Genomic DNA, 22,385 nt, shown 5'->3' on the forward strand with positions numbered 1-22,385 from the left:
GCTGCATTACAAATCAGATGCACTCACTCATAGCACCCACTGTGACTGAGTACATTTTGGATGGTCATTTAAGACACCGCCATGGATTTATTTATAAAAGGTCAGCTTCATAATTTATCTCTAAAATATAATGATGTGTGGTCATCAAGGAATCTGAGATGCTGGATAGGGTATCCAGCATCTCAGATTCAAGATTAGTCTGTTTCTATGTTGTTAGTCACTTTGTATGTCAGTACTACACATTTTTAATGGTGGATTTTTGTAAATAAGTTTTGTACAGTATTTTATCGTAAACTTGTGAGTATAACTGTATGAGCTGGGCAACTAAGTCTACTGTAACTGAGCAGCTTTATGTGGAGCCAATATTCACACACCAAAGGCCTTCAGTAGGCCCGTGCCTATGTTTATATAAAGACAGAGGAATAAGACTTTTTACAGATGGAATTATGCATCATGTTAAGTAGAAATCCCCTAGACCATAGACCTGTGGAAGTTTTTCTGTGAATTCTGTTTTTATTAACCTCTAATCCTTTTTTACTTTTGTACCACTGCTTGTCAAACTGTAGGTCTTAAATATTTTGCAGGGAATCTTTTAAGTTGTCCCTAAGAAGCCAAATAAAGATGTAATAAAATTAACAGTTGATGATTGAATGATATGAAGAATACTACTAAAAAGAAAGATATAATTCAAAACAGAAGAGTTGAGCCTTAAACATAATGGAAGCCAATTTATTAGACAGCCTTAGTACATATTAGGTACACATGAAAGTATTGTTTGTGCTTCAACACTCGCAAACATACAATCCCAATAAGTTAAACAGTTTGAGGACAGACTGATGTATCATCATTATTTTTTCTCTGATAAATAATTTTGATATAAATCAATTGATTTGACAGAGTGAACCCTATACAACAGCAAATTATAATAGAAAAAAAATAAACACAAAGTCAAGCGTTTGCATCACAGAAAACGCGTTATAGTGCAATATACAACTTGTTTGGCCAGGAAAGAGGGAAGGGAGGGAGGAAATAAAAGTGAAAGGGGGATTTTAAGGGATTTTGTTGCAAAGCCATTCACCATTGAAGGGTTTTACATTGCACCAGAGGAGGAAACAGACAAAGAAAATATATCAGTTCTTTTTCCCGGTTGACGACTAACAGCTACAGCTAAACATCACGAACACGGCGGCTTCACATTGGCATTTAGAAAGGAAAAGTATCACTACTTCACAGTCAGAAATATTCACCAGTCAACAGTGAGACGCTAAAACAGCAACATATGGCAGATACACAACACTACTCAGTGCATGGCCCAATTAAACATCATTACTAACCAAAGATAAGACTTATTCTGACAGGATACAATACTGAAATACAACTGGCCCTTTTTAAGATTATTCATTAAATATCAGCAAGCAACGGCCTTTTCGACATTAAAACGTGAAGATTCTCCGGAGAAAGGAAAAGGTTGTGGCAAGTAAATACTTTACAGTCTCGGCAGCCGGAGGAGGGATGGTTCTGACTTTATTACAGAGCTCTTTCTCTTTCGAATGTCCACTAAACCAATACCTCACTGAAAATCTATGTTCTGAGTATCAAATACTTCATGGTCATTGTCACTTGCGATTGTTTGTGCAAGGTGTACCTAATAATCTGGCCACTGTGTTTACGGATGAACCTTTCACAGTAATATTCGACACTCAAAACAAACGTTTTCAGCCAGAGTATTCAAGCTCATCATGTCCAGAAAAAAGCTAAATGCTAACTCTGCTGCTCCCAGAACATCCACACTGGATATACAAACACATTAACAGTCCAAGCATGCTACTGAATACGAACATCTCAAATGGGCAGGGGGGAATCCTCTCTGACAAATAGATTTATTTATATATATTGCATGTTTACTGATATGACATATTTTACAACATCAACCTCTCAAACTGCGCATCCCTCCTCCCCCCGCTTCCAGTAAAACTCACACCAAGGAGGAAACCCAAAGGATCAAACGAGAGAAAACGTCTACCTTTTACGCATTCTAGCAGGTTTCATAGCATACAATATTACATTTTGGTACTTTCAGTTTTAAATGGCCTTCTGTTCTGATATTTAAACCTTTTTAAATAAGCTCATTTAGTTGCATCCATTGTAAAACATGAGAATACTTGCAACAACTTTATTCTTTGATACAACATATATTTTTTTTATCATCTAAGATGTCTTTTTTTTTTTCTTCTCAAGCAAGATGCATACACAGTTAATGTAGGATTTGTGGGGGGAGGATACGGAGGTAGGGAGGGCGGGAAAGACGGGGGGGAGCCAGGGGATAAGGTAAAGAGGAGAGAGACGTGATTGGAGGATTTTAGCTTGTCACTTCCTCATCTGGTTTGTTCATGGCCTTGAGCTGCTCCAGCAGGGTGGTGGGGGTGAAGATGTTGGTCGATCCTGGAGACACGCACAGGAATAAAACACACACACACAAACAAACACATACATAGCGTTAGATCTGCACGTTTGGAGAGAAACAGGTGAAAAATGTGTTTTCAGCTCTTGCTATGAATGCCTACTGTAGTTGGGTGCTATCTCACATAATGATGAAAGCAAAGCTAGAAACAGTGAGCAACCCAAAGTGTTAAAATCATAGTAAGTTAGCCAGCAGGTTCAAATGAATTCCAAAGAGTTTGAAAAAGCGATTCTAAAGGTGTCAGATGAATGAGTATTTGCTCAGCCCTAACTCAACATAATACTTACCCTAACCCTGTAGGAACAACTCTATAAGAATGGTTCCCCTATAATAATCTGTGACAGAGACGGCTTCATCTAAGGTTGTATATTCTAAATGAATGAACACATATTTTAGGAATATTCTGAGAACATTATAGGCAGCAGAGTGTCTGTATGGTCATGAAGGTGACACTACATTGTATAGAACTGAGTATTTCTAATGTATAGTTTAGAGCAGTGGCTCCCAAAGTGGGTGGTGTGATACCTAGGAGTACCCCAGAGTTTTCAAGGAGCATGGTTCTGCACTGCTAGCAAAGCATGGACAAGTTGTTACAGGACACTCAGATAAAGCTGACAATGAATCTACATTAAACACATCAACAAAAAAATTAGGTTCAATATGAAGTTTTCCAAATGTCATTTTGATTTAATTTTGATGGTCCACTATAAAGTTTTTGTTTTGTTTTGTTTTGTTTTTATCTTATTTAGTTTTTGGAAAATATTTTTATCTACAAAAGGAAGCGCCTGCAGTCAAAGTTTGGGAACCACTGTTTTCGACAACACTATAGAGCCCAGACAAAACCAACGGAAGAGAGACAGAAAAAGACAATTACAAATCTGGTTTTTTTAGCACTATAGACACAGCAAGGCTACGATTATTTCAGAGTCAAGTTTGAGGCGACTCACAAAAACAGGAAAAAAAACTTTATTAGATAAAGTATCAATGAGTCAGGAAGACTAGGTTAACAAGGGGGATGTATTTTGGTCATTTTGCTAAAAATGGAGATGACATTCCCCATTTTCCCCCATACATCACCTACTGCTTTTACTGTCCTAAATCACAGGTTTATGTGCTTCAAATATTTCCAATCAGAATGTTTTTCTATCATGTGCTTACTTTTAAAAGGATACTTTGGACTTGGAATATATTCATCTTACTGCTGCAGTTCGACATAAAAATCATGGTAAAAATCTGTAAAATGTCAATGATTTCGAATTTTCTCAAACTACATCATTTTGGTGAGTTTTGGGTCTTGTTTGAGACATTAATATTTAATTTTTTCAGCCTGTGGAAAAACATGTACTCTTTCTTCAGATCTCAAAGTAGGAAAATCCTCCAAGCTAGGAGTGAGACTTGTGGAGGATTTACTGGACAGGCTGGAAAATATCACATGGAAACTTTAGGATTTTCATTTCATTCTATTTCTTTTTGTCTAAAATTATGATTGTGTTGTTGTGAAAAGGACCATATACCCTTCTTCTACCCCTGATACCTCTACCTCTTTGAGTCATTCACTCTACAAATATGCAGCCCGAACTGAACTCATAAAACTGTGTTAAATCACACGCAGCTGAATAATAGATGACCACACAGATCAGCGATGGCACCTCAACTGTCATGAATCTGTGCTGAAAGTGGTGGGTCCTGCCTCCTCAAACCTGGCTACATAACACAGCCAATCAGGTGTTAGAAAGATGTATACATTACAGTGTGGGACATCAATTAAAGGGTTTGAGGGATGCTAAAAAATACTGCTAGAAATACCCATCTTCTCTACATGTGATGAAACAGAGTTAATGTTATCATCTACCATAAATGTGAATAAAAATGTGAAACCTAGTAACTCGGATAAGTTACCCAGGGATGAACTACTGTGACAGCTGAAGACACATTTCAGACATTGTAAAACTTGAAAGGTGTTGGACTGGAGTAAAGCAAACCTTTTGCCAGTTTTTGGCAACTGTTTGTTTCTTCATTTCAACTTTTTAAAGATGGATTAGTGTCATCTTAATCCTTAACATTCCAGGGACAAACAAACTGCTTGATTTACTCCACACACCTGTTCAACATCATCAACAGGTTTTGAGCTACATTGGTTTGTTTCTGTTGCAAAGCTGCGTGTTTCCTCCAGTCTGGTTTGATTAGCTGGTTTACCTTGTAGACATTCACCTACAGTCAAACTAAACTTGATCCCATGAGGGCTCAGAACACGGAGTGGAGGTAACTCAAGGTAAAACCAGAAGAGAAAGAGGCAAGCCCATCTCGAGTTGGGTCGTTATGATGGTGGGTGTTGTAGGTGTCAGGGGTCGTGTGGGGTTAAGTGCGGGTCACGGAGGTCAACATCGGACCGGCTTCGCCTGCTTCTCTGCTGTTCCCCAAACACACAGCTTCGTGGGCTTTTTTGCCCCAGAAACACAACTCTGTGGCGTTGCTCACCAACGCCACTCAATTATAATACATTTTTAGGTTCAGATAAAAGAAAACAGCATAAAAAAACAAAGATTTGTTTTAGTAAGTGATGGCCATTTTGCTCAGGAAGTGTTGAATGCAGCAGTATGCGTGGAGCAGCCATATTGCTAATGGTGAGAGCTGCTTACTGAGAAAACCATAAAACCAAAAGTTGGTTCGTAAACGATATTGCTTTAGCAGATTAGTTAGGAAGGAGATGGATGCCCAGGACTACAGTAGTCTGTCTTTAATGGGTGACAGTCCAGCTTTAGGTGGGGACGTGTGTTCAAAAGTACCCTTCCTGATAAATTACAGAAACAAGCAATGAAGTGATTATGGGTATTTATGCAAATACTTATCATTTATTTACTCCACCAAAGAGATTTTGTTGTGAATGTTCCTGTATGTTTGTTTGTTAGCAGGATTTCTCAAAATCTATGATCAAATTCAGTGAATAGTGGTTATTATTATCATTATTAGGATCAGCTACTCAGTCCCATGTGGATGAAAGGTCAGTTGAAATTTTGTAGTCCAAAAAACATTTAAGGAGCTTCATGGCAAAACACCGTTGCAGGATCCTCTTAAACAACTGAATTATATGGGGACTTGTTTTGAAAAGGAAAACAGAAATAAAACATAAAATGGCTCCATATATCTCATCCAGTATAATCTCTTAAAGCCCAGAGAATTCATTAGAAAAGGCTTTATCTACACCCTTGACACATAGCTGTGCTCGTGCACCCACTTCAGATAGGGTGCATGCTAATGCCTTTAGCCTAGCTACAATGAAGATAAAGTCTTTTTAAATCAATTTGGGATCCTGGGGCTTTCGGAAACTTGAATTATGCGGCTCGAGTTGTACGGTCTCCAAAATCCTTGAGATCCCAAATTGATTTGAAAAGACATTATTTAAACTACTTCTTTAAAAACCAAAGTTTTCACTGTAGCTAAGCACCTTGTCTAAAGTATAAATAAAGCCTTTTCAAATCAACTTTGGATCTCTGGGCTTCCAGAGACTTGGATTATACCGGACAAGCTGTGAGGACCTGTTTTATTATTTCTTACAAGTCCCCATATAAATCAGTTGTTTAGCAGAATGCTGCAGAACTGCTTTGCTGTGGAGCTTCAGAAATGCTTTGTTGACAACAAAACTTCAACTGACGGGCCATAAAAAATCGAGGTGCGTATATAACAACCACATTTTTGGGGATTCGCTTCAAACAAATCTTTTAAACTTGCCAAATTCTTGTAGCTATGTTCTATTTCAAATAAATTGCTGTTACTCTTACATTGTGCAAAAGCTATCATTTAAATGGCTCGCTTATAATGAGCCTCACTCCAAATTTGGAATCACTGATCTATCACTGCATGTGGACCTGGAGCCAGGACTGGTGTTAATGATGAGTTTAGAGGAAATGAAGAGTCTCTATATTAGGGGAGGAGGGGATTAGTGGCAGCAGTTTCATGTGTGCGGCATCTTGACTTTTAATAAGGTTGCTAAAGCATATCAGGTGGAACATTGCTACATTCCCAGACTCTGTGTCAGCAGAGAGGCGTCAAAGAGGCTGTGATACAAAGAGCAACTTTTTCAGGGCAAGTGAACTAAATTCCTTGGAACAGATTATTGCTACGTGACGGTTTCACATCTATGTTGCCCTCGAAAATTGCCCTGTGTGTCAACACCCTAAAAGTTTTGTAAAAGATCATCTGTTGGTTATAACAGGCACCCTCTGCAGACGAGCCATGAGCCATGTGAGCATGTGATGGTGGGCCAGGAGAAGGTGACATGGACGGAGTCAGAAGACTGGGAGTCAAAAGAACAAAAAACACAAGGAATAAAGGAGAGAATCCTTCTTTGAAATCCAACTCAAGGACCTGTCCTGAAAGAAACAAATCAAGGTGATTGTCTTTGCGAGGGGTTAACTAGAAAAATAATACCACAGTAAAAAGTGACAAAGATGGATCTCGGGGGTAGATTAAATCTGGATTGTATGTTCAACAGGCTCAAAGGGCCTTTGGGTGGCTGTCGAGGGGCGATTTAATCCACCCAGCTGAGATGATGGGACGAGGCAGCAGGGATGGGGTCACGACCCCCTTAGACATGGCCGCTCTTTAGCACAGACTTTACTTGGGCTGTATCCAAATGGGCGGACTGAAGCGTGTACTTCAGCCATATGCACTGTAACAAGCATCATCATGCAAGGCTACATACGCTTCTGATGAGCCTTAGATTATATTCATTTAACGCATCTTAGGATCAACTTATTTCCACGATGCAAAAAATGTTTCACCATACGTCCATGTTTTACACATTTATGGACCTTTGATCTTGCTGCATCAGCAATTTAAAAAAAATCATGTGCTGCATTCCAATATTCATACTACATAATACTCTATAACCCAGAAAAAGCTTCAGTGGGTCCCAATAGTTTGTATGTTAAATATGGTATGCCAAAAAACAAGGACGTCTCATTACACCTGGCCGCTTTTTGCATTATGCAAGCTAGCATGCTTTTCTATATTTTGAAGAACATTCCCCTGCAGAGGAAGATATGTCAAATGAACTGAGCCGCCAAGAGAGCGCCAGTGGACGGCAGCTCATTGGCTGTGTACCAAATCGCATACTTGCCTCAAATTTTGCATATTGGATGAAAGTTCAAGGCCCCATGTTTTAACAGTGGCATGTCCAAATCGATTGCTTCTATACAAATAAATTAATAAAGAAAAGTATGAGATATGGAATGCAGCCATTGCGCCACATTCCTATTGCATGAACTGTGGGCAGTTCAATCAGCAAAGTCTGAGGTATGAAGTCTGCAGAAAGTCCATGCGCCCTTTTGCGGACATTTGGATTCAGCCTCTCTGGAGGGACAGCAGGCAGGTTGCACCTGATTGGAAAGGAGGACTCCCACTCTGATTGGCTAACTCTCAGTACACACAGTCTGGAGCCCAAAGGAGCGGTCCATGCAGTGAAGAGAGGTCGGGGGTGCCCATCCCTGAGGGACACGGGGAGGAGGAGGGTGGAACAGTAACTGGGTGATCAAAGAAGAAGAAGGAGGAATGAGGAAGCCCTTGTGCTGTGAAGGTTCAGAAAGAGCTTCTTTGTGCGGCTGCCTTTACTTTTTTCAGTGTGATTTCTCTCTCCCTCCCTCCCAATCTGTCTCTGCCTCACTCGGCTGAGGTCTCTGCGTCCTCAAAGGACACCCTAGTGGACTCTCGGAAGTCGGGGTGCTGCAGGTCCGATAAGAATTTGGTGGGGGTGAGCATGTGGGTGGAACCTGTGGAGGAACAGAGGTGGCTTCACCACTCGTCTCTCAGCACATGCCTCGCCCCCTCCCCCACTCTCTCCAGAAACAAAAGGGTTAAAAAAGACAAGCAACCTGTCGTACAGTGCACACACACACACACACACACACGCACACACATACACACAGAGACACACTCATCCACTGACATTACACACTCACCATGTTGCACAAACACATAGAGGTTGGACGCACACAGAAAAAAGACAGAAAAAGACATGGCGTTGCTGCAATTCAAAGACAACAGTTGTTTTAAAGACAACAGCTGAAGCAGAGCACAACAGAAACTTACAAGACACTTTCCATCTATAACACAGACTGGCTGGCGAAGCTGTAACCCGTCAAATAAACAGTACAGAGGGGCATAACATAAAGGGCTATTTTAACAGAACACATTGCACACAATAGGCAGGTTGTAACGACTATCTGCTGCTAAGCCGACGACGTACTGCTGTCATGATGCGGCTGCGTGGAAGTCAGAAAGGAAGCGACGCTGTCCTGCAGGAGCTGTGCTGTAGGCGGGTCCTGTTTGCAAATATTTAAATTGCTGATGTATCATTTTTTATAAAAGGGATTATACATATTTATTGTAGATGTTTAAATAAATATCAATCCGCATTTAATCTGTACTGGTTCTTGAAGCTATTATTCATTTCTTTGAAATCTAGTTTGTAAAATTATAGTTATTTTTGTCGTCGATAGTCATCCTTCAATAATTCTTGTACAGAACAAACTAATCTCCCTTATGATTTCCTTTCTACTCTCTTAAGTGCCACATAATCCCAGAGAGCAATTCTTAAAAACTATCAAAGCAGGTCAGTTCATTTCACCTGATGCTGGAGGATCATCTTCTTTTTTATGAACTGAATTTGCACTTCAGCTCAGTGTTACTCTGTCTGTTCGCTTCGCTTTCAGTAGTTCCCTCCTTGTTTCTTGTCCCATCTATTTTTGTAATTTAAGCTGTGTCCTCGTTCATGAGCTGCGTCCTTCTGTGTCACCTAGAGGACCTGGAGGTCAGACTGAACTTGAAGCTGATGTTCAAACAGTCCTCTGAAAATGAGTCAAAGGACGTGGCCCCTGAATAAAGACATCGCTCTTGTAAGTTTACAGACTCTCTTTGAAACATGGTCCACTTAGAGACACGTCCCCTCTGCGGCTGAAAAGCAGTGTTTCACCTCTGACCACACAGAGCAGTGATGTCACGGTGTCCTGAGGTACACCTGCACAACACTGCAGCAGGGTGAAAAGTTAAACTCCTGGAGCAGTGGGCGTATCTTTGAGTAGACAGCACAAATTAACTTCTTCATGCTTTCGGCCTGCGCTCAGTGGCGCCTCCTGTCACACTACTCACCAATGATGGCCTCCCACTTCCCATTGGCCTGTGTGACCTCATAGGCGCAGCGCATCTCGCTGAAGGACACGCCGCCGATGATGAAGACTATGACACGTGGCCCGGTGCGGTACTCTCCAGGTGTCTTGTTCTTGTGCCAGTGGCCGTACCGAGCACTGCCGGAGCAGGAAGGAAAACAGGGTCACGTTATTACAGATTTATTGCTCGTTCTTTTCCCCCCTTATCACAGCATCCTAGTTTATTTTACCCTGCTGTTCACAATTTTGTGAATTTAATGTGAAATTATTGTTTATTCAATGGCAGTGACATGATGGCTTACGTTGGTCCACATTTTAAACTAGTGATTGAAACTCACTTAATTTTATTGTCCAGCTGATATAAATAAGACAATAACTTGAAACAATGAAAATGCTAAAAAAAAAAATAATAATAATATTAATAAAAAAAATGCAAAAAGCTTCTCATGTTAAGTTTTCACCCTTCCTTTCAGGCTACATACAGGCTGCTCCTGACTGACTCCTGAAAAGATGCTACAACTGAACCTTAATGAAAGTACAGTGATAAGAAGCTTATAAAAGACAGGCGGTACTGTACATAGATTTCACACTTTTTAAATGTTTGTGTTCATATCATAATTTAAAAAGCAAGTGTGATTTTGAGTAATATTTCTTATTCTTATGTTAGACCTCAAATATTTTGTTAAGTGTGATTTAGTTCATGTTATACAGTCATGAGTATATCACTTAATCAATTCAGTTAATTTTTTAAAGTGTTTTTTTATCCAGCGTGAAAGGATTATAGAAAATTGGTTAAGGCAAAGTAAGACACATCTTTATATGAGATGTATGAGTTACTGCACTCAAATTTGTTTAAGCCTGCATTATCTGATGTTTGGGCCACTTGGGGGCAGCAAAAACAAGCCACAAACTCAATATTATCACCTGTTCAGTTGATAAAGTGACATGTTAGCTTACAGATGTGCATTTACACATTCAGCAGTTAAGAAGCAACATTATCATTTACTGGAGTGAGTGCTATACTCTCTCTTCACTCAGCTCTGTTCCAGGTGTCTCCTTTCTTGTTTTAGAAACGTTTCTGTCTCTTTAGTAGCTAAATCCTCCGCCAACTAGTCGATAACTTTGTCTACCTGCTTTTTGGTGCTGAGCAGGTAGTGCACTGTGGATTTATCAGAGCTTTCTTCACTGAAAGCAGCTGCATGTCGCTGCTTAAAATCATGAGCATCAAGAGCATTGAGGGTGAAACAAACGGTGAACAGTAAGACACTATAAAGGTCTGTAGAGGTGAAGGAAATACACTGTAGAGTCAGTGCTAATTCTGTGGAGTTGTCACTATGAGCAGCCCCTTTCATATTCCACACAATCATTTGTCATTTAATGCAATGTCACTATAAAAAATGTTGATGGCAGCAGCTTTAATTTGGGAAATAAAAACCATCTGCATGTTCCCTGACTAACTGACATGTATCCTGATGTGATCCTCAGTGCATTGCGTGTGTGTGTGTGCGTGTGTGTGCGGGGGAGGGACAGCAAATAAGGCAGATCAGTTTGTAACAGGAGAGGATTGGATACTGAATCAATACACACCAACAGCTTGCATACACACAGGAGTGTAAGGATTAGTGGGGCTGAAAGTGGCCTCATCTCACACACCCCCCCATACACACACACACACACACACACACACACACACACACACACACACACACACACACACACACACACACAGTGAGAGTTGGAAAATATTGATGACCTGCATTTAGGTCAGCTTGCATACATTTTGGCAGAGTTTCAAGTGATGGTGATAAGCAAGTAGATGTATCCACAGTGATTGAAAACAGCTTTTTGACTCTTTGACTTTACTTACTAACTGATTTTTGTGTCATACATACCCAGCATTCTCCTTCATGATTCTGCCTCATTAAAATATATACAAGAGTTGGTGAATGCCTGAGCTTGTATCATGCCTCCGATCCTCAGCTCTGAGGTCTGTGTTCGACTCACTAACCTGCCAGTCATCAGCATCACTTCCCTGCATTCCATTCCTCTCAAGTATTGATCCATTAGACTCATCTCCCATCCAAAAATGACTATTGATCTAATACCATCAGCTCTGGCTTCCTAATTTAAAAAAGGCGTTTACTAGTGTGTGTGTTTGTATCTACCTGACTGCAGTGGTGCTGAAGGAGGCAGAGGAGCGGGTGGAGATGTAGGGGTAGTGCTTGGTGTCCAGCTTATCATCAATAGTGTCCTGCAGGTGGGAAGAAAAGACAAAAACAGATCTTTGTCAGCACTAAACACACACACACACACACACACACACACACACACACACACACACACACACACACACACACACACACCGTTGTCTCATGTCTCTTAGCAACCAATGTGTGGCTCCAACATGGAGGTCCATTGGAGAATTGGCTTTGCACAAATAAGGGGCTAAATATAGTTGATAACAACCAGGCTGGAAAAAACAGATGTGGTTTGTGGGTGTACATCAGCTTGAAAGTAAATAATTCTGCTATATTTGTGGAATTTGACTCCCACATTTAGGTTTGCTTGCGTGAAAAACAAAATATTCACAGTGAAGCTGTTTTTTTTTAATAAAAAATCTCCAATATGGCCAATAAAGCCTTTCTGTTCTTAAACAACAGCAAGTGTGACAAACACACCTCCATGATGTCCTTCACCAGTGGTGTCCAGCGGGAGAGCTGATAGGTCTGCTCGCTCACGCGCTCCTTCCTGTCCAGCTTCTTTCCTCTGCGGAGGGTGGACTGAAGAGGGACACAAGAGTCGAGGAGGTGAGCGAGAGAAAAAAGAAAGCATGACCTGAATGTCTCTCATATTAGTCGTTCACACTGTTTGGTCCTGACACAAGGTAAATGAGGAGGAGAGGAGACGAATAGGAAGTAGAGGAGTAAAGACTCAGAGGGCATCACAGGGAACCAGATGACGGAGAGCAGACAACAGAAGCTTCATCCAGACAGGATCTTACGTCTGTGATGATGGGGACGCCCAGGTGAGCCATGTTGGTGATGATCTCACTGTCCTCAGGGGGGATCTGAGCATGCTGGATCAGCTTGTTCAGGTTCTCCTCCGTAATGCCTGGACACATTTTTGAAAAAAAAAAAAAAAAAAAGAACATGTTCTGGGATGAAGGGGGAAACCTGGTTTATAACTTGAGTGCAAAAATAACACAATTTCATTAAAACTCTATACTATATAAATTCAATAGCTGTATAGAAATGTCAGGTGATGTCTCGAGGCTTATTTTCTCCATCTGTGTCCTGTCAAACATCATGTTGACAGACTTATGCTTGACAGCTGACTTATTAAGGCGCTAATCGAGCTGTAAAAATTAACCTCTTTACTTTTCCAAGTAAATATCAAACACACAGAATGTCATTTCTGCAACTAGGGGTCTCTGTATCAAAACAACTCATTCATATCTGATGAAAATCTTTAAACGGAAATGTGTCAGAGTATTACTCATGTTCACGTTTGGTTGATTTGGAAAAATGTGGGTTAACAGTACAACCTCAGAAACAAAAAATATGTATAATAAAGGTTGAATAGCTTTTGGACATTTTAATGCAATAATGTACATATTATGTCTTGAATGAGTGATGAACTGTACTTCAGTTACTGTTTTTTTTGTTAATTCAAAGCTATTTATATTTTTGATTATTATATTGTTCATGCATCAGATAACAACCTTGTGGTGAACTATTAAGTAAGAGTAATCTAAACAAGAAATCAGTTAAAATAACTAAAACTAAAAATAATGATTTGATGAGAACACATATTTACATAAGTTTAAATTGTATGTCTTCCTGTCACCTGTAGTTTATTCCTTACCGTTCTTGAGGAAAATGTAGAGCAGGATGATGCGGATCTTGTCATATGTGCTGACGTTGGCGTCCAGCAGGATGGGAACAATGGCCCTCATGGGGTCTTTGATCTTCTCTCCCTCGGCATCTGTGCCCATAGCCAGATCCTGGAACAGAGAACACGGATGTCACGTTTGAATACACATTTCAAGTGTTTGCAAAAGTGTCTCATTTGCAATTATGGGAGAATTATGAAATCAGTGTGTAATTGATCTGTGTGATTTCCTCCTTCAGCACTATTCTCCTCTTTAATCTCTCTTTTCTCTCATCTCCTCTCATATTTCCATTCCGATCAGCTCTTCTTGTTTCTTTGCTCTCAGCCCTCTTTATCTCCTCTAGCCTCTCGCCCGCCCTCTCACCTGTTCGACGCGGCACAGCTTGTCCACTGTTCCCTGGTAGTGCTTCATACAGTCCTCAGCCAGCTGCAGATGGGTGGAGTACTGAAAAACACAGAACACACAGGGAGTCAGCATACACATTAACACACACACAGGAAAAATCACACACACTCATACACACACACACCTTGCTGAGCTCCTTCTGGTACTGAGGCATCTTCTTCAGCATCTGGGACAGATCCCTCATTGTGGTCTGTTGAAACAAAAGTGAAAGGTCAAAATGTGATGATGTCGACTTCATAAGTTATAATGAACTAGAGAGCAAAAGTAATGACAACAGATCTAATATATGTTGGACTTTAGTCTCATGGCAGAGCAACCATTTGGCCACGCCAGTCAGCACTTTAAGAGTTTAGTTCTAAGAGTAAATGTCCACCACTGAGAAACAGAAATGGCTTAAAACATAATGTTGCTCTGTTTGAAACTCTTTGATGATGAACGAAACTTAATGTAATACTAACTTACCAACTGAACTGAACAAAAAATGGGAAAAGTTAGTTTTTATGCTAAATCAAGCTCAGGTTAGTTTTTTCTAGTTTTTATGCTAAACTAAGCTCAGGCTAGCAGACTTTCCAGACTTCATGCTAAAATAAGCTAAGGCTAGTTGCGTCTGGTCTTTATGATAAAATAAGCTAAGGTGAGAGGTTTCTAGTCTTTATGCTAACATAACCTAAGACTGGTTGTTTCAAGTCTTTATGATAAAATAAGCTAAGGCTAATTGTTTCAAGTCTCTATGATGAAATAAGATAGGGCTTGTTTCTACAAGTCTTTATGCTAAAATAAGCTAAGTCTAATTGCTTCTAGTCTTTATGATAATGTAAGCTAAGGCTAGTTGTTTCTAGTCTTTATGATGAAATACGATAAGGCTAGTTTCTACAAGTCTTTATGCTAAATATAAGCTAAGGCTAGTAGTTTCCAGTCTTATATGAATATGGAATTAGCTTCATATTTAACAGACACAAGAGTGATATTGATGTTTTTAGCCAACCATTTTGAACAAATAAAGAAGTTATCCATCATGTAAGGTAACATTATAGTACCAATATCTTGGTAATACTATATTTTCAGGCTGTACCTATCAACTTATAAGCATTTCCTGTAGCAGCTTCTACTTTACCTTCTCCCCAGTGTTCATCCTCTTGCTGGCGGAAAAGTCCTTCAGCTGGCGTGTCACCTCCCTGATGACAAACAGTAACACACGAGAGAAGAGTTGTTGCATGACTTGATTCAGTCCGAACACATATATAAAGAGATAAAATGTGAAGAAAAGTACTCACTGGGACACCTCGGCTATGTGTTTGTGTCTCAGGCTCACCCACAGGTCATCGTCCTCATGCAGCAGGACCTCCTTCTCACGGGAGTCTCCCATGCCACTGGTATCGTACCTGGAGAACATGTCGGCGTTTTACTACACAAATCGTGCCAACTGCAGCTTTGGCATTTACCAGAATTAAAAATGCAAATATAGGCCTAAAACCCAAGCGTTTTTCTATTTTGTCCATTGTGTTTTTCCGTACTTGTAGACGTCGTTCTCGATGGGCAGCAGGTCGTAGCCCATGGCCTGGAAGGTGAGCTCATGCAAGACAGGAGAGACGGGGTCGAACGCCCTGTCCAGGATGATCAGCTGTGAGCGAGCCTTATCTGGACCCTACAGAGAGGCAGACAGCACAGGAATCACTAACACACATATACGATTCTATAAATATACAGTACATTTGATCAGTTTTGCCACAAGAAAGACACAAACCAAATAAAGCAGGAATAAGAGAGACACTAAATGTGATTCTCCTGAGCTCACCTCTCCCATGGTGGGGTCATCAGCCTTGTAGGCGTCCAGTTTGTCCTGAACCAGCTGGGCCAGGGTGGAGTTGTCCTTGTACTCACTGACGAAAAAGACAGATGGATAGTCAGATGGGTGGACAAATGGACGCATTGAAGGGTGACGTTGAATGACAGGAATAAAAAAGATAAATGTGAAAAGGAGAAGGGAGAAGGACAGAGACGACGGCACACATTCAAGCAAGAAAACAAGAAGATGGGAAAACACTGATCATAAAATTCTTTTCAGCATTTGGATGAGGGACAGCTCTGTCTCCGCTGCAGTTTTCAAAGGACACTGATCTCAAGAGGGTGAATTGTTACGGCAAACATGCTGAATCAATCGAGTAAGAATTGTTTGATGACTTTTTAAAAGGGACACCGAGTGATTTATGAGCCTGTTTCCACTCTATAACTGAAGAGCTGCACTACTGAAGCACTTTTGGTGATTTTAAACAAAGTCAAACGGGGGATCTTCAATACGTCATTTTTTTTAGTGACCTAACAAACACTGTCTCCCTCCACCATCACAGGCTAGATGCCACCGGCTATAAGAGCAGACGGAGAGAACTGAACTGTGGAGACATTTGTGATGACAGCACGCTTTACAGCAAGGTGCAAAGATGACGCTCCATGTGTGGAAAGCACAGATAAGGTGTGATAATCACAGCAGCCGCAAGTTTTTTCGCCATCCAAGCCTTTTGCGTCTGAAACCACCCTGTATCTGCAGCCGCCCCTCAGCGGCGCCCCCTTGCTGCTCACCCTCGGTATCTGACGGCAGGGTACTCCTTCAGGGTGGCGCAGAGCGTGGCGATCTGCTCCGCCAGCCTCTCCATCACCGGGTTCTTCAGCTGGGTCTTGTGGGGGCTGTAGAAACTGTGGAAGGCGTCTGCGTTGTCCAGAGAGTACACCTGCACACACACAAAACATGGACACAGTTACAGTTCTGCCTCAGCCAAAACAGTTTTGTCGCCTTCCTGCTTTCTGCGAGCTTTTTCTTTCTCTGCATTTTGATCAACTGCTCTGCGTAAAATATAGCAGGTCAGTGTGAAGAGGCAGCATGTTATCTGACTGTAAAAACCATCTGTAGGTGTTTTGATAATAACAAACACAGCTTGAATACACTTCCTCTCCAGTTCTCTTACCTGTTCTGTTCCTCTCCTTCCTTTGTTTTCTTTTTCAATCCTCCTTGTCTCAAATCTCCTTTAACCTCTTCTCCCCTGTCTGTCTCGTCTCCTCACCTCCCTCATTTTATTTTATTTCCTAATTCTCACTCATGTCCTCCGGGGTGTCTACAGCCACCAGACTCTTGAATTAAAGGGTTTTCACAATTCTTGACCAAATTTCCAACTCAAGCTTTGCAGCAAAGTTGTCTATACAGTATGAGCGTAACAAGGTCAATTCTACAGCAGTAACACACGTTAGGCCCATAAATTCAATATATGGAACATTTGAGACTCAGTTTCTATACCCCTGTGTTCACTTTCCTGCCCCTCCTCCCTATTATTTTAAGTATAAAACTATTCATTTAAGATGTTTTAAGACTTGCAGGACCCTGGTCGACATCATTCTCTATTTCCTCTCTCCTCCTCTTTAAGCATCCAATAATGTCCTGTTCCCTTCTCCTTTCTTCCTGTTTCCTTGTTTCCTCTCCTACTTTTAAATTCTCTTTCCACCCTCTCACCTCCTCTCCTTTTTAATTTCCTTGTTTCTTTTCCTCCCATCTCCCTTCCTCTTCTCTCCTCTCCTCTCCTCTCCTCTCCTCTCCTCTCCTCTCCTTTCCTCTCCTCTCCTTTCCTCTCCTCCTTCTGCAATCCTCTTCCCTTGGTTGAACCGGTTTTGTCTCCTACTATCATCTCCTTGTTTCCTCTCCTCCCCTCCTCTTTCCTCTCGTGCATCCACTCACAACCACTCCCACCTTCCACCCCATCTGTCCTCAGTCACATGCTGCTCTGCAGAAAGATCCCTATACTGTTAGCCCGGCTACCATTGGCTAGCGCCTGCTGTAAAGATACTGAGTCATCCAATGGAACGAGAGCCTCAGCATGTGGGCGGGGCAATGAGGCAGCACTTTGCCTGGAGCAGAAAACCACCGACTCTGAATTAATCATAGTAGACAGGAGAGGAGCAAAGCATTGTGGGCCCAGCAGCATCTTCAGAATGGTGAGAGAGAGAAGGATGGACAGAAGGAGAGATGAGGGAGACAGAAAGAGATGGAGGGAGGGAGGGAGGCAAAAATTAGGGAGAGTATGGTTGGGGGAGGGAAAGAAAAATAAATAAATAAGAGGAAAAAATGAAAGGCTTGTTGTTGGACAGCAGCGAGAAGAGCGAGTGCATGCGACGTGCAAAGGCAGGGATGGAGGAATGGCGGGAGGGGGAGGGAAAACATGATGGAGGCAGGAATTTGGAAATACACCAAAGGGTGGAGAAGCAGGTGGGAGTGAAGGTAATGTGACAAATGGGAGTCGTTGTCTAACAGTCTGGCATTAAACCGCTCCTGGTGAGTCAGCAGCGTTTTGCCAGGTGACCACCGGAGTGTGTGTTTGTGTTATTATCCATCCATGACTCCAACAACCAATAACCTCACTGTTACTATTCCTGTCCATGTCCTTTACAGCATCTCTCTCCTCCCACCTGTCTTAATCGATCCCTCGCTGCTCGAGCTCGAGCTCTCTATCTCCAGATCTCTCGCTGGTTTTCACTCACAGTCACTAACAAACAATAGAAGTGAACCTGCTTTCATTCATGGCCGACAAAGAGGAGAAGAGGAGGGTGAAGGGAAAACATCGAGGGGCCAGATACACTTCACAAATATCTCTTTTATTCACATTCACAGAAAGACATTTGTCCATGACTATGTTTTAAAAATCATTGTGGAACTAGGCCATCACTACCATCATGACCCAACATCATTATGCACAGCTGGATATTTACCTGAGACTCGTAGGGCAAGAAGGCGATGTTGATCTCCGTCAGAGTCTTGATGGACTTGGAAGCGCGGCTCTTCACCAGCTCGTTGAACAGAGGATCAGGGCAGGCTGGAGGTGGTGAAATTGAGAATTATAATATTATAATTGTTGGACAGATTCTGATTCATTGGTTCTCAATTACGGCGTAACTCCAAATACATAGCTTTTTTCAGGAAATAGATGATGTGAATAGCATTGCATTAAAAGACAAATACACATTTAAAGAAGTATTTCACCAAGATACAAAATAATTTTGAAATTGGTGCAATATGATCAAAAAACAGAGGTAAAAAGGGCTGTGGTACTTTTGGTCAAAAAGTAGAAAAATCTACATGGCACTGCACTGTTCCAATTAACACTCCTGGTGGGTGACATACTGTGAGTTAGCACTTTTTTGGCTTGTCTGGTTTAAAGCAAGAAAAATTGTCAGCCTGGTCCCAGACAGCACAGAGCTGGATATAGGCAATGCAGTAATGGAAACTGGAGCCTCCCCTGTAAGATCTGTAAGAATGAGAGAGAGGCGGCTCTCCCCCTCAACCCGACTGGGGTTAACCATTGTTCTACACTGCAATGATATGAAGCTGGTTGAAAATCACCATTAAACACAAACCTTCGTGTCATTTTTGGTGACATATTTCATTGTCTTATGAAGTTTGTCTGGTTGATAGGATGTATCAGCAGATTCTTGCGAGCATGATCTGACATTAGAAAAAACAATTCTGACTGTGAGAAATGTACGGTAAAAGGTAACTGCAGCTTCATGATGGCTCTGTACTATTAATGGATATTAATTAACTGGGCTCATCTATCACCGCTGTGCAATGCAAGAAACAAAACAACAGTATTTAGCTTCAAAATATTATTCTCAGTCAACACAAAAGCCATAACAGCGATGGGAGGATCTCTGTGCACTGTTCATTTATCAAATTAGCCAATTTAATTAAAGACACACTCCCTGTTTTATTACAGCACTTTAAATTACATCCCCAAAGTTGTTTCCTGCTGGTGCTTCGGAAAAGGACAAGACAGAAATATTCACGTGGAGCTTTTCAAGCAGCACCGCCAAAGAAAACAAGACCATCTTTAGAAGCTTAGAAAATAAAATAATTAAACATTAACAATAGTGAATTGAACTCTGCAACACAAACACGTTTCAGAACAAAGGGGACGGTGTATTACACCCAGTCATGCTGAAGCACGTCTTCGTGTGTTTATACTCACAGTCAGTGAAGAAAACATGGGCTGCCTTGTATTTAGCTGAATGAGGGTCTTTGAAGTCACTGATGAGGGTGTGGACGGACTGAGGAAACAGGCGAGCAGAGTCAGACTGAAGAGTTCACAGGAGTATGTTCACTACTGCATGTGTATATCAGAGTGTACAACTCAGTTCATTAAAGCTTTATTAACATGATGTTTCCACAGCCTTTACATAAAGAGTGAATACTCAAGCCAAATGAACAACTTTGAACATCTTTGTGTAACGATAAAGCATAACAAAATTCACCAAAGAGAACAAACAGATGACCACAGCAAAAAATAATGGTTAGTTGGTGAAAAAACAACTAATGTTGCCGTCAACGCAGCAAAATATAAGAAACCAAAACCTCAAACATATCCAACTGTGCTGGGCGTCTTCAAAAAAATGACAACTCTTTGTGTGTTTTCCTTTTCTTTCATTGTAATTATACATTTATTTGTTAAACTTAATGTCATCTAATCAAATACACTTCTTGTCCTTTCATTTTCTGATGACTGGTTTGCAATTATTGTATCAATTATTGTATTAATGTCCAAACTATCTGTGTTTCATTGTTCTGTAATTCTGTACAACATATTCATATTCTCATATTCTCATATTCTCATATTCTCAATCCTGCTAGAGTGATACTGTGTTCATTTTGGTATAGAACATTTATTGATTTTTGCCATACTGCAGACGCTGACTAGCTTTAAACTAGACGAAACGGCTGCAACTACAATTTGTGTTCGTATCCAAATTATGGTTCAATGCATGCCACTGGAGAGAATAACATAAACCATGGTGAACAGAGTGGGTGTTCATGGGGGAATTAGGAAACCATTTAATAATATTATAAATGTTGAGATGTGAGTGGAGAAGTGGAGATGTAGAGGAGCTTCTACGGGAATAAAACATAGGACAGGATAGTTAAAGAAGCAGTAGAAGACCCCAGAGGGGGATGTAGGCCTGTTTTAAAAATGTGTTGCACAGCTGTAACTGCTATATATATGATTTTGGTTGTAAATGCAAGGGAGGCATTAAGTGGGAGAAAAAAAGGGTGTGGTTTGGTTTTTGTTACAGTAAGAACTTGCAGTGTAATGTATTGCATAATAACAGTGACAACAAAAATCAATAAAGAAAGAAAACCTTAGGGTTCTGCCAAACATATTAATCTGAATTTGAGAGAGAGAGAGTGAGCATGGAGGCGAATAAGTGTGTGTGTCTGTGCATGTGGTTTGCCTCAGCTGAGTAAACAGGCATGTGTTTGGACACACATCAGCTTCTCTGTTCTCTGCTGAAAACATAGACCTGCTGCCATAGACACACCTCTGAATGTACACTATGGATGAGAGAGAGAGAGAGAGAGAGAGAAGAAGAGCATGCACACCTTTTCAGTGGGCGTAATCAGGAAAATGGCCTCCAGGCTGGGCAGGGGCTCTCGTCGCTTGTTGATGTCCTCCACAACTAGACACACACACACACACACACACACACAGTTACACAGTTACACAGGTACATACACACATGTAACAGTGCGGGGAAATGAAGGCTGCGGCCACTGTTTCTTACTGGTGATGCCTTCTGTCATGATGTCTGTCATCTTGCAGCAGGACGACAACATCCTCATGCTCAGCTGGTCCACAATCAACGCCTGGCAACAGGAAATAAGACGGTGACTACACAAACACACTTTATAACACGCTGCTAACATTCAAACAAAGTTGCACATCCATTTTGGCTGATGTTCACTGATGATATTGTAAATGTCTTTTAGCCAATATCTGCAGTCAGTTTTGTTTTACTGTTCAAAACTGTGTCAAACAAATGGAATGAAATGTGATTGAGAACATTTTTTGGTAAATATTGTGACTGTTTGGAATGTCCTGCGGTGGTCAGCAGGAAATGCTGCATAGCCATCAGATATCATTATTCATGACTGATTCCAGGTCCTCGAAAAATATTTGACTAATAGATTATTTGGCAGCACCACTTATACCCACTTAGAGAAATGACAAGGGCTTGAATCGGGCCACTGGCACCGAGCACAGACACGTTACATTTCGGTCCAGCTGTCCAATACTGTTATCACTCAGTACCGCAGGATGTAGTTAATTCAAGTGTTGAGCAGTTTCCTTCTCAAACATTCTTGGAGAAGGCAAGAATGGCAGCTGGTGTGTCTAAAATCCATAAAAAATATCAAGTTTACTATCATAGCAGACGAAGAAATCTGCAAATATTCAGATTAGAGAAGATAGAACTGCTGCTTGTCTGGCATTTTTGCTTTAAAATTACTTAAATTAATCGATTATCGAAATGTCATGGACGCCCACAGGGGACAGTATAAAAACGCAAACTTGAAAGTGGAAATGTAATCTTACAATAGCTTTGTAATTTTCAACACATGTATGTGTTATCTGAGTAAAAATTAAGATGTAAATGA

The 22,385-nt window shown here is 41.0% G+C and overlaps 1 protein-coding gene across 2 annotated transcripts in view; it reads right to left on the reverse strand.

Annotated features, from left to right (window-relative positions):
- Positions 1-713: 713 nt before the first annotated feature.
- The window catches only part of stxbp1a (syntaxin binding protein 1a), a 36,406-nt gene continuing 14,734 nt past the window's right edge, over positions 714-22,385 (reverse strand). The window contains exons 3-20 of one of the 2 annotated variants that reach the window (XM_037117028.1): positions 21,515-21,596; positions 21,333-21,409; positions 19,927-20,005; positions 18,671-18,774; positions 16,499-16,647; positions 15,717-15,801; positions 15,436-15,566; positions 15,196-15,303; positions 15,036-15,096; positions 14,046-14,111; positions 13,880-13,960; positions 13,489-13,627; positions 12,626-12,735; positions 12,303-12,404; positions 11,790-11,875; positions 9,608-9,762; positions 8,072-8,229; positions 714-2,442 (exon numbers count right to left, since the gene is read on the reverse strand). In XM_037117028.1, coding sequence (XP_036972923.1) covers positions 8,120-8,229; positions 9,608-9,762; positions 11,790-11,875; positions 12,303-12,404; positions 12,626-12,735; positions 13,489-13,627; positions 13,880-13,960; positions 14,046-14,111; positions 15,036-15,096; positions 15,196-15,303; positions 15,436-15,566; positions 15,717-15,801; positions 16,499-16,647; positions 18,671-18,774; positions 19,927-20,005; positions 21,333-21,409; positions 21,515-21,596 — 1,725 coding nt within the window. In that variant the 3' untranslated portion in view covers positions 714-2,442; positions 8,072-8,119. The remainder of the gene's footprint in view (positions 2,443-8,071; positions 8,230-9,607; positions 9,763-11,789; positions 11,876-12,302; positions 12,405-12,625; positions 12,736-13,488; positions 13,628-13,879; positions 13,961-14,045; positions 14,112-15,035; positions 15,097-15,195; positions 15,304-15,435; positions 15,567-15,716; positions 15,802-16,498; positions 16,648-18,670; positions 18,775-19,926; positions 20,006-21,332; positions 21,410-21,514; positions 21,597-22,385) is intronic. The other variant, XM_037117029.1, reaches the window with a different exon arrangement.

The sequence above is a fragment of the Acanthopagrus latus genome, chromosome 12, assembly GCF_904848185.1.
Source record: "Acanthopagrus latus isolate v.2019 chromosome 12, fAcaLat1.1, whole genome shotgun sequence".
Taxonomy (NCBI): domain Eukaryota; kingdom Metazoa; phylum Chordata; class Actinopteri; order Spariformes; family Sparidae; genus Acanthopagrus; species Acanthopagrus latus.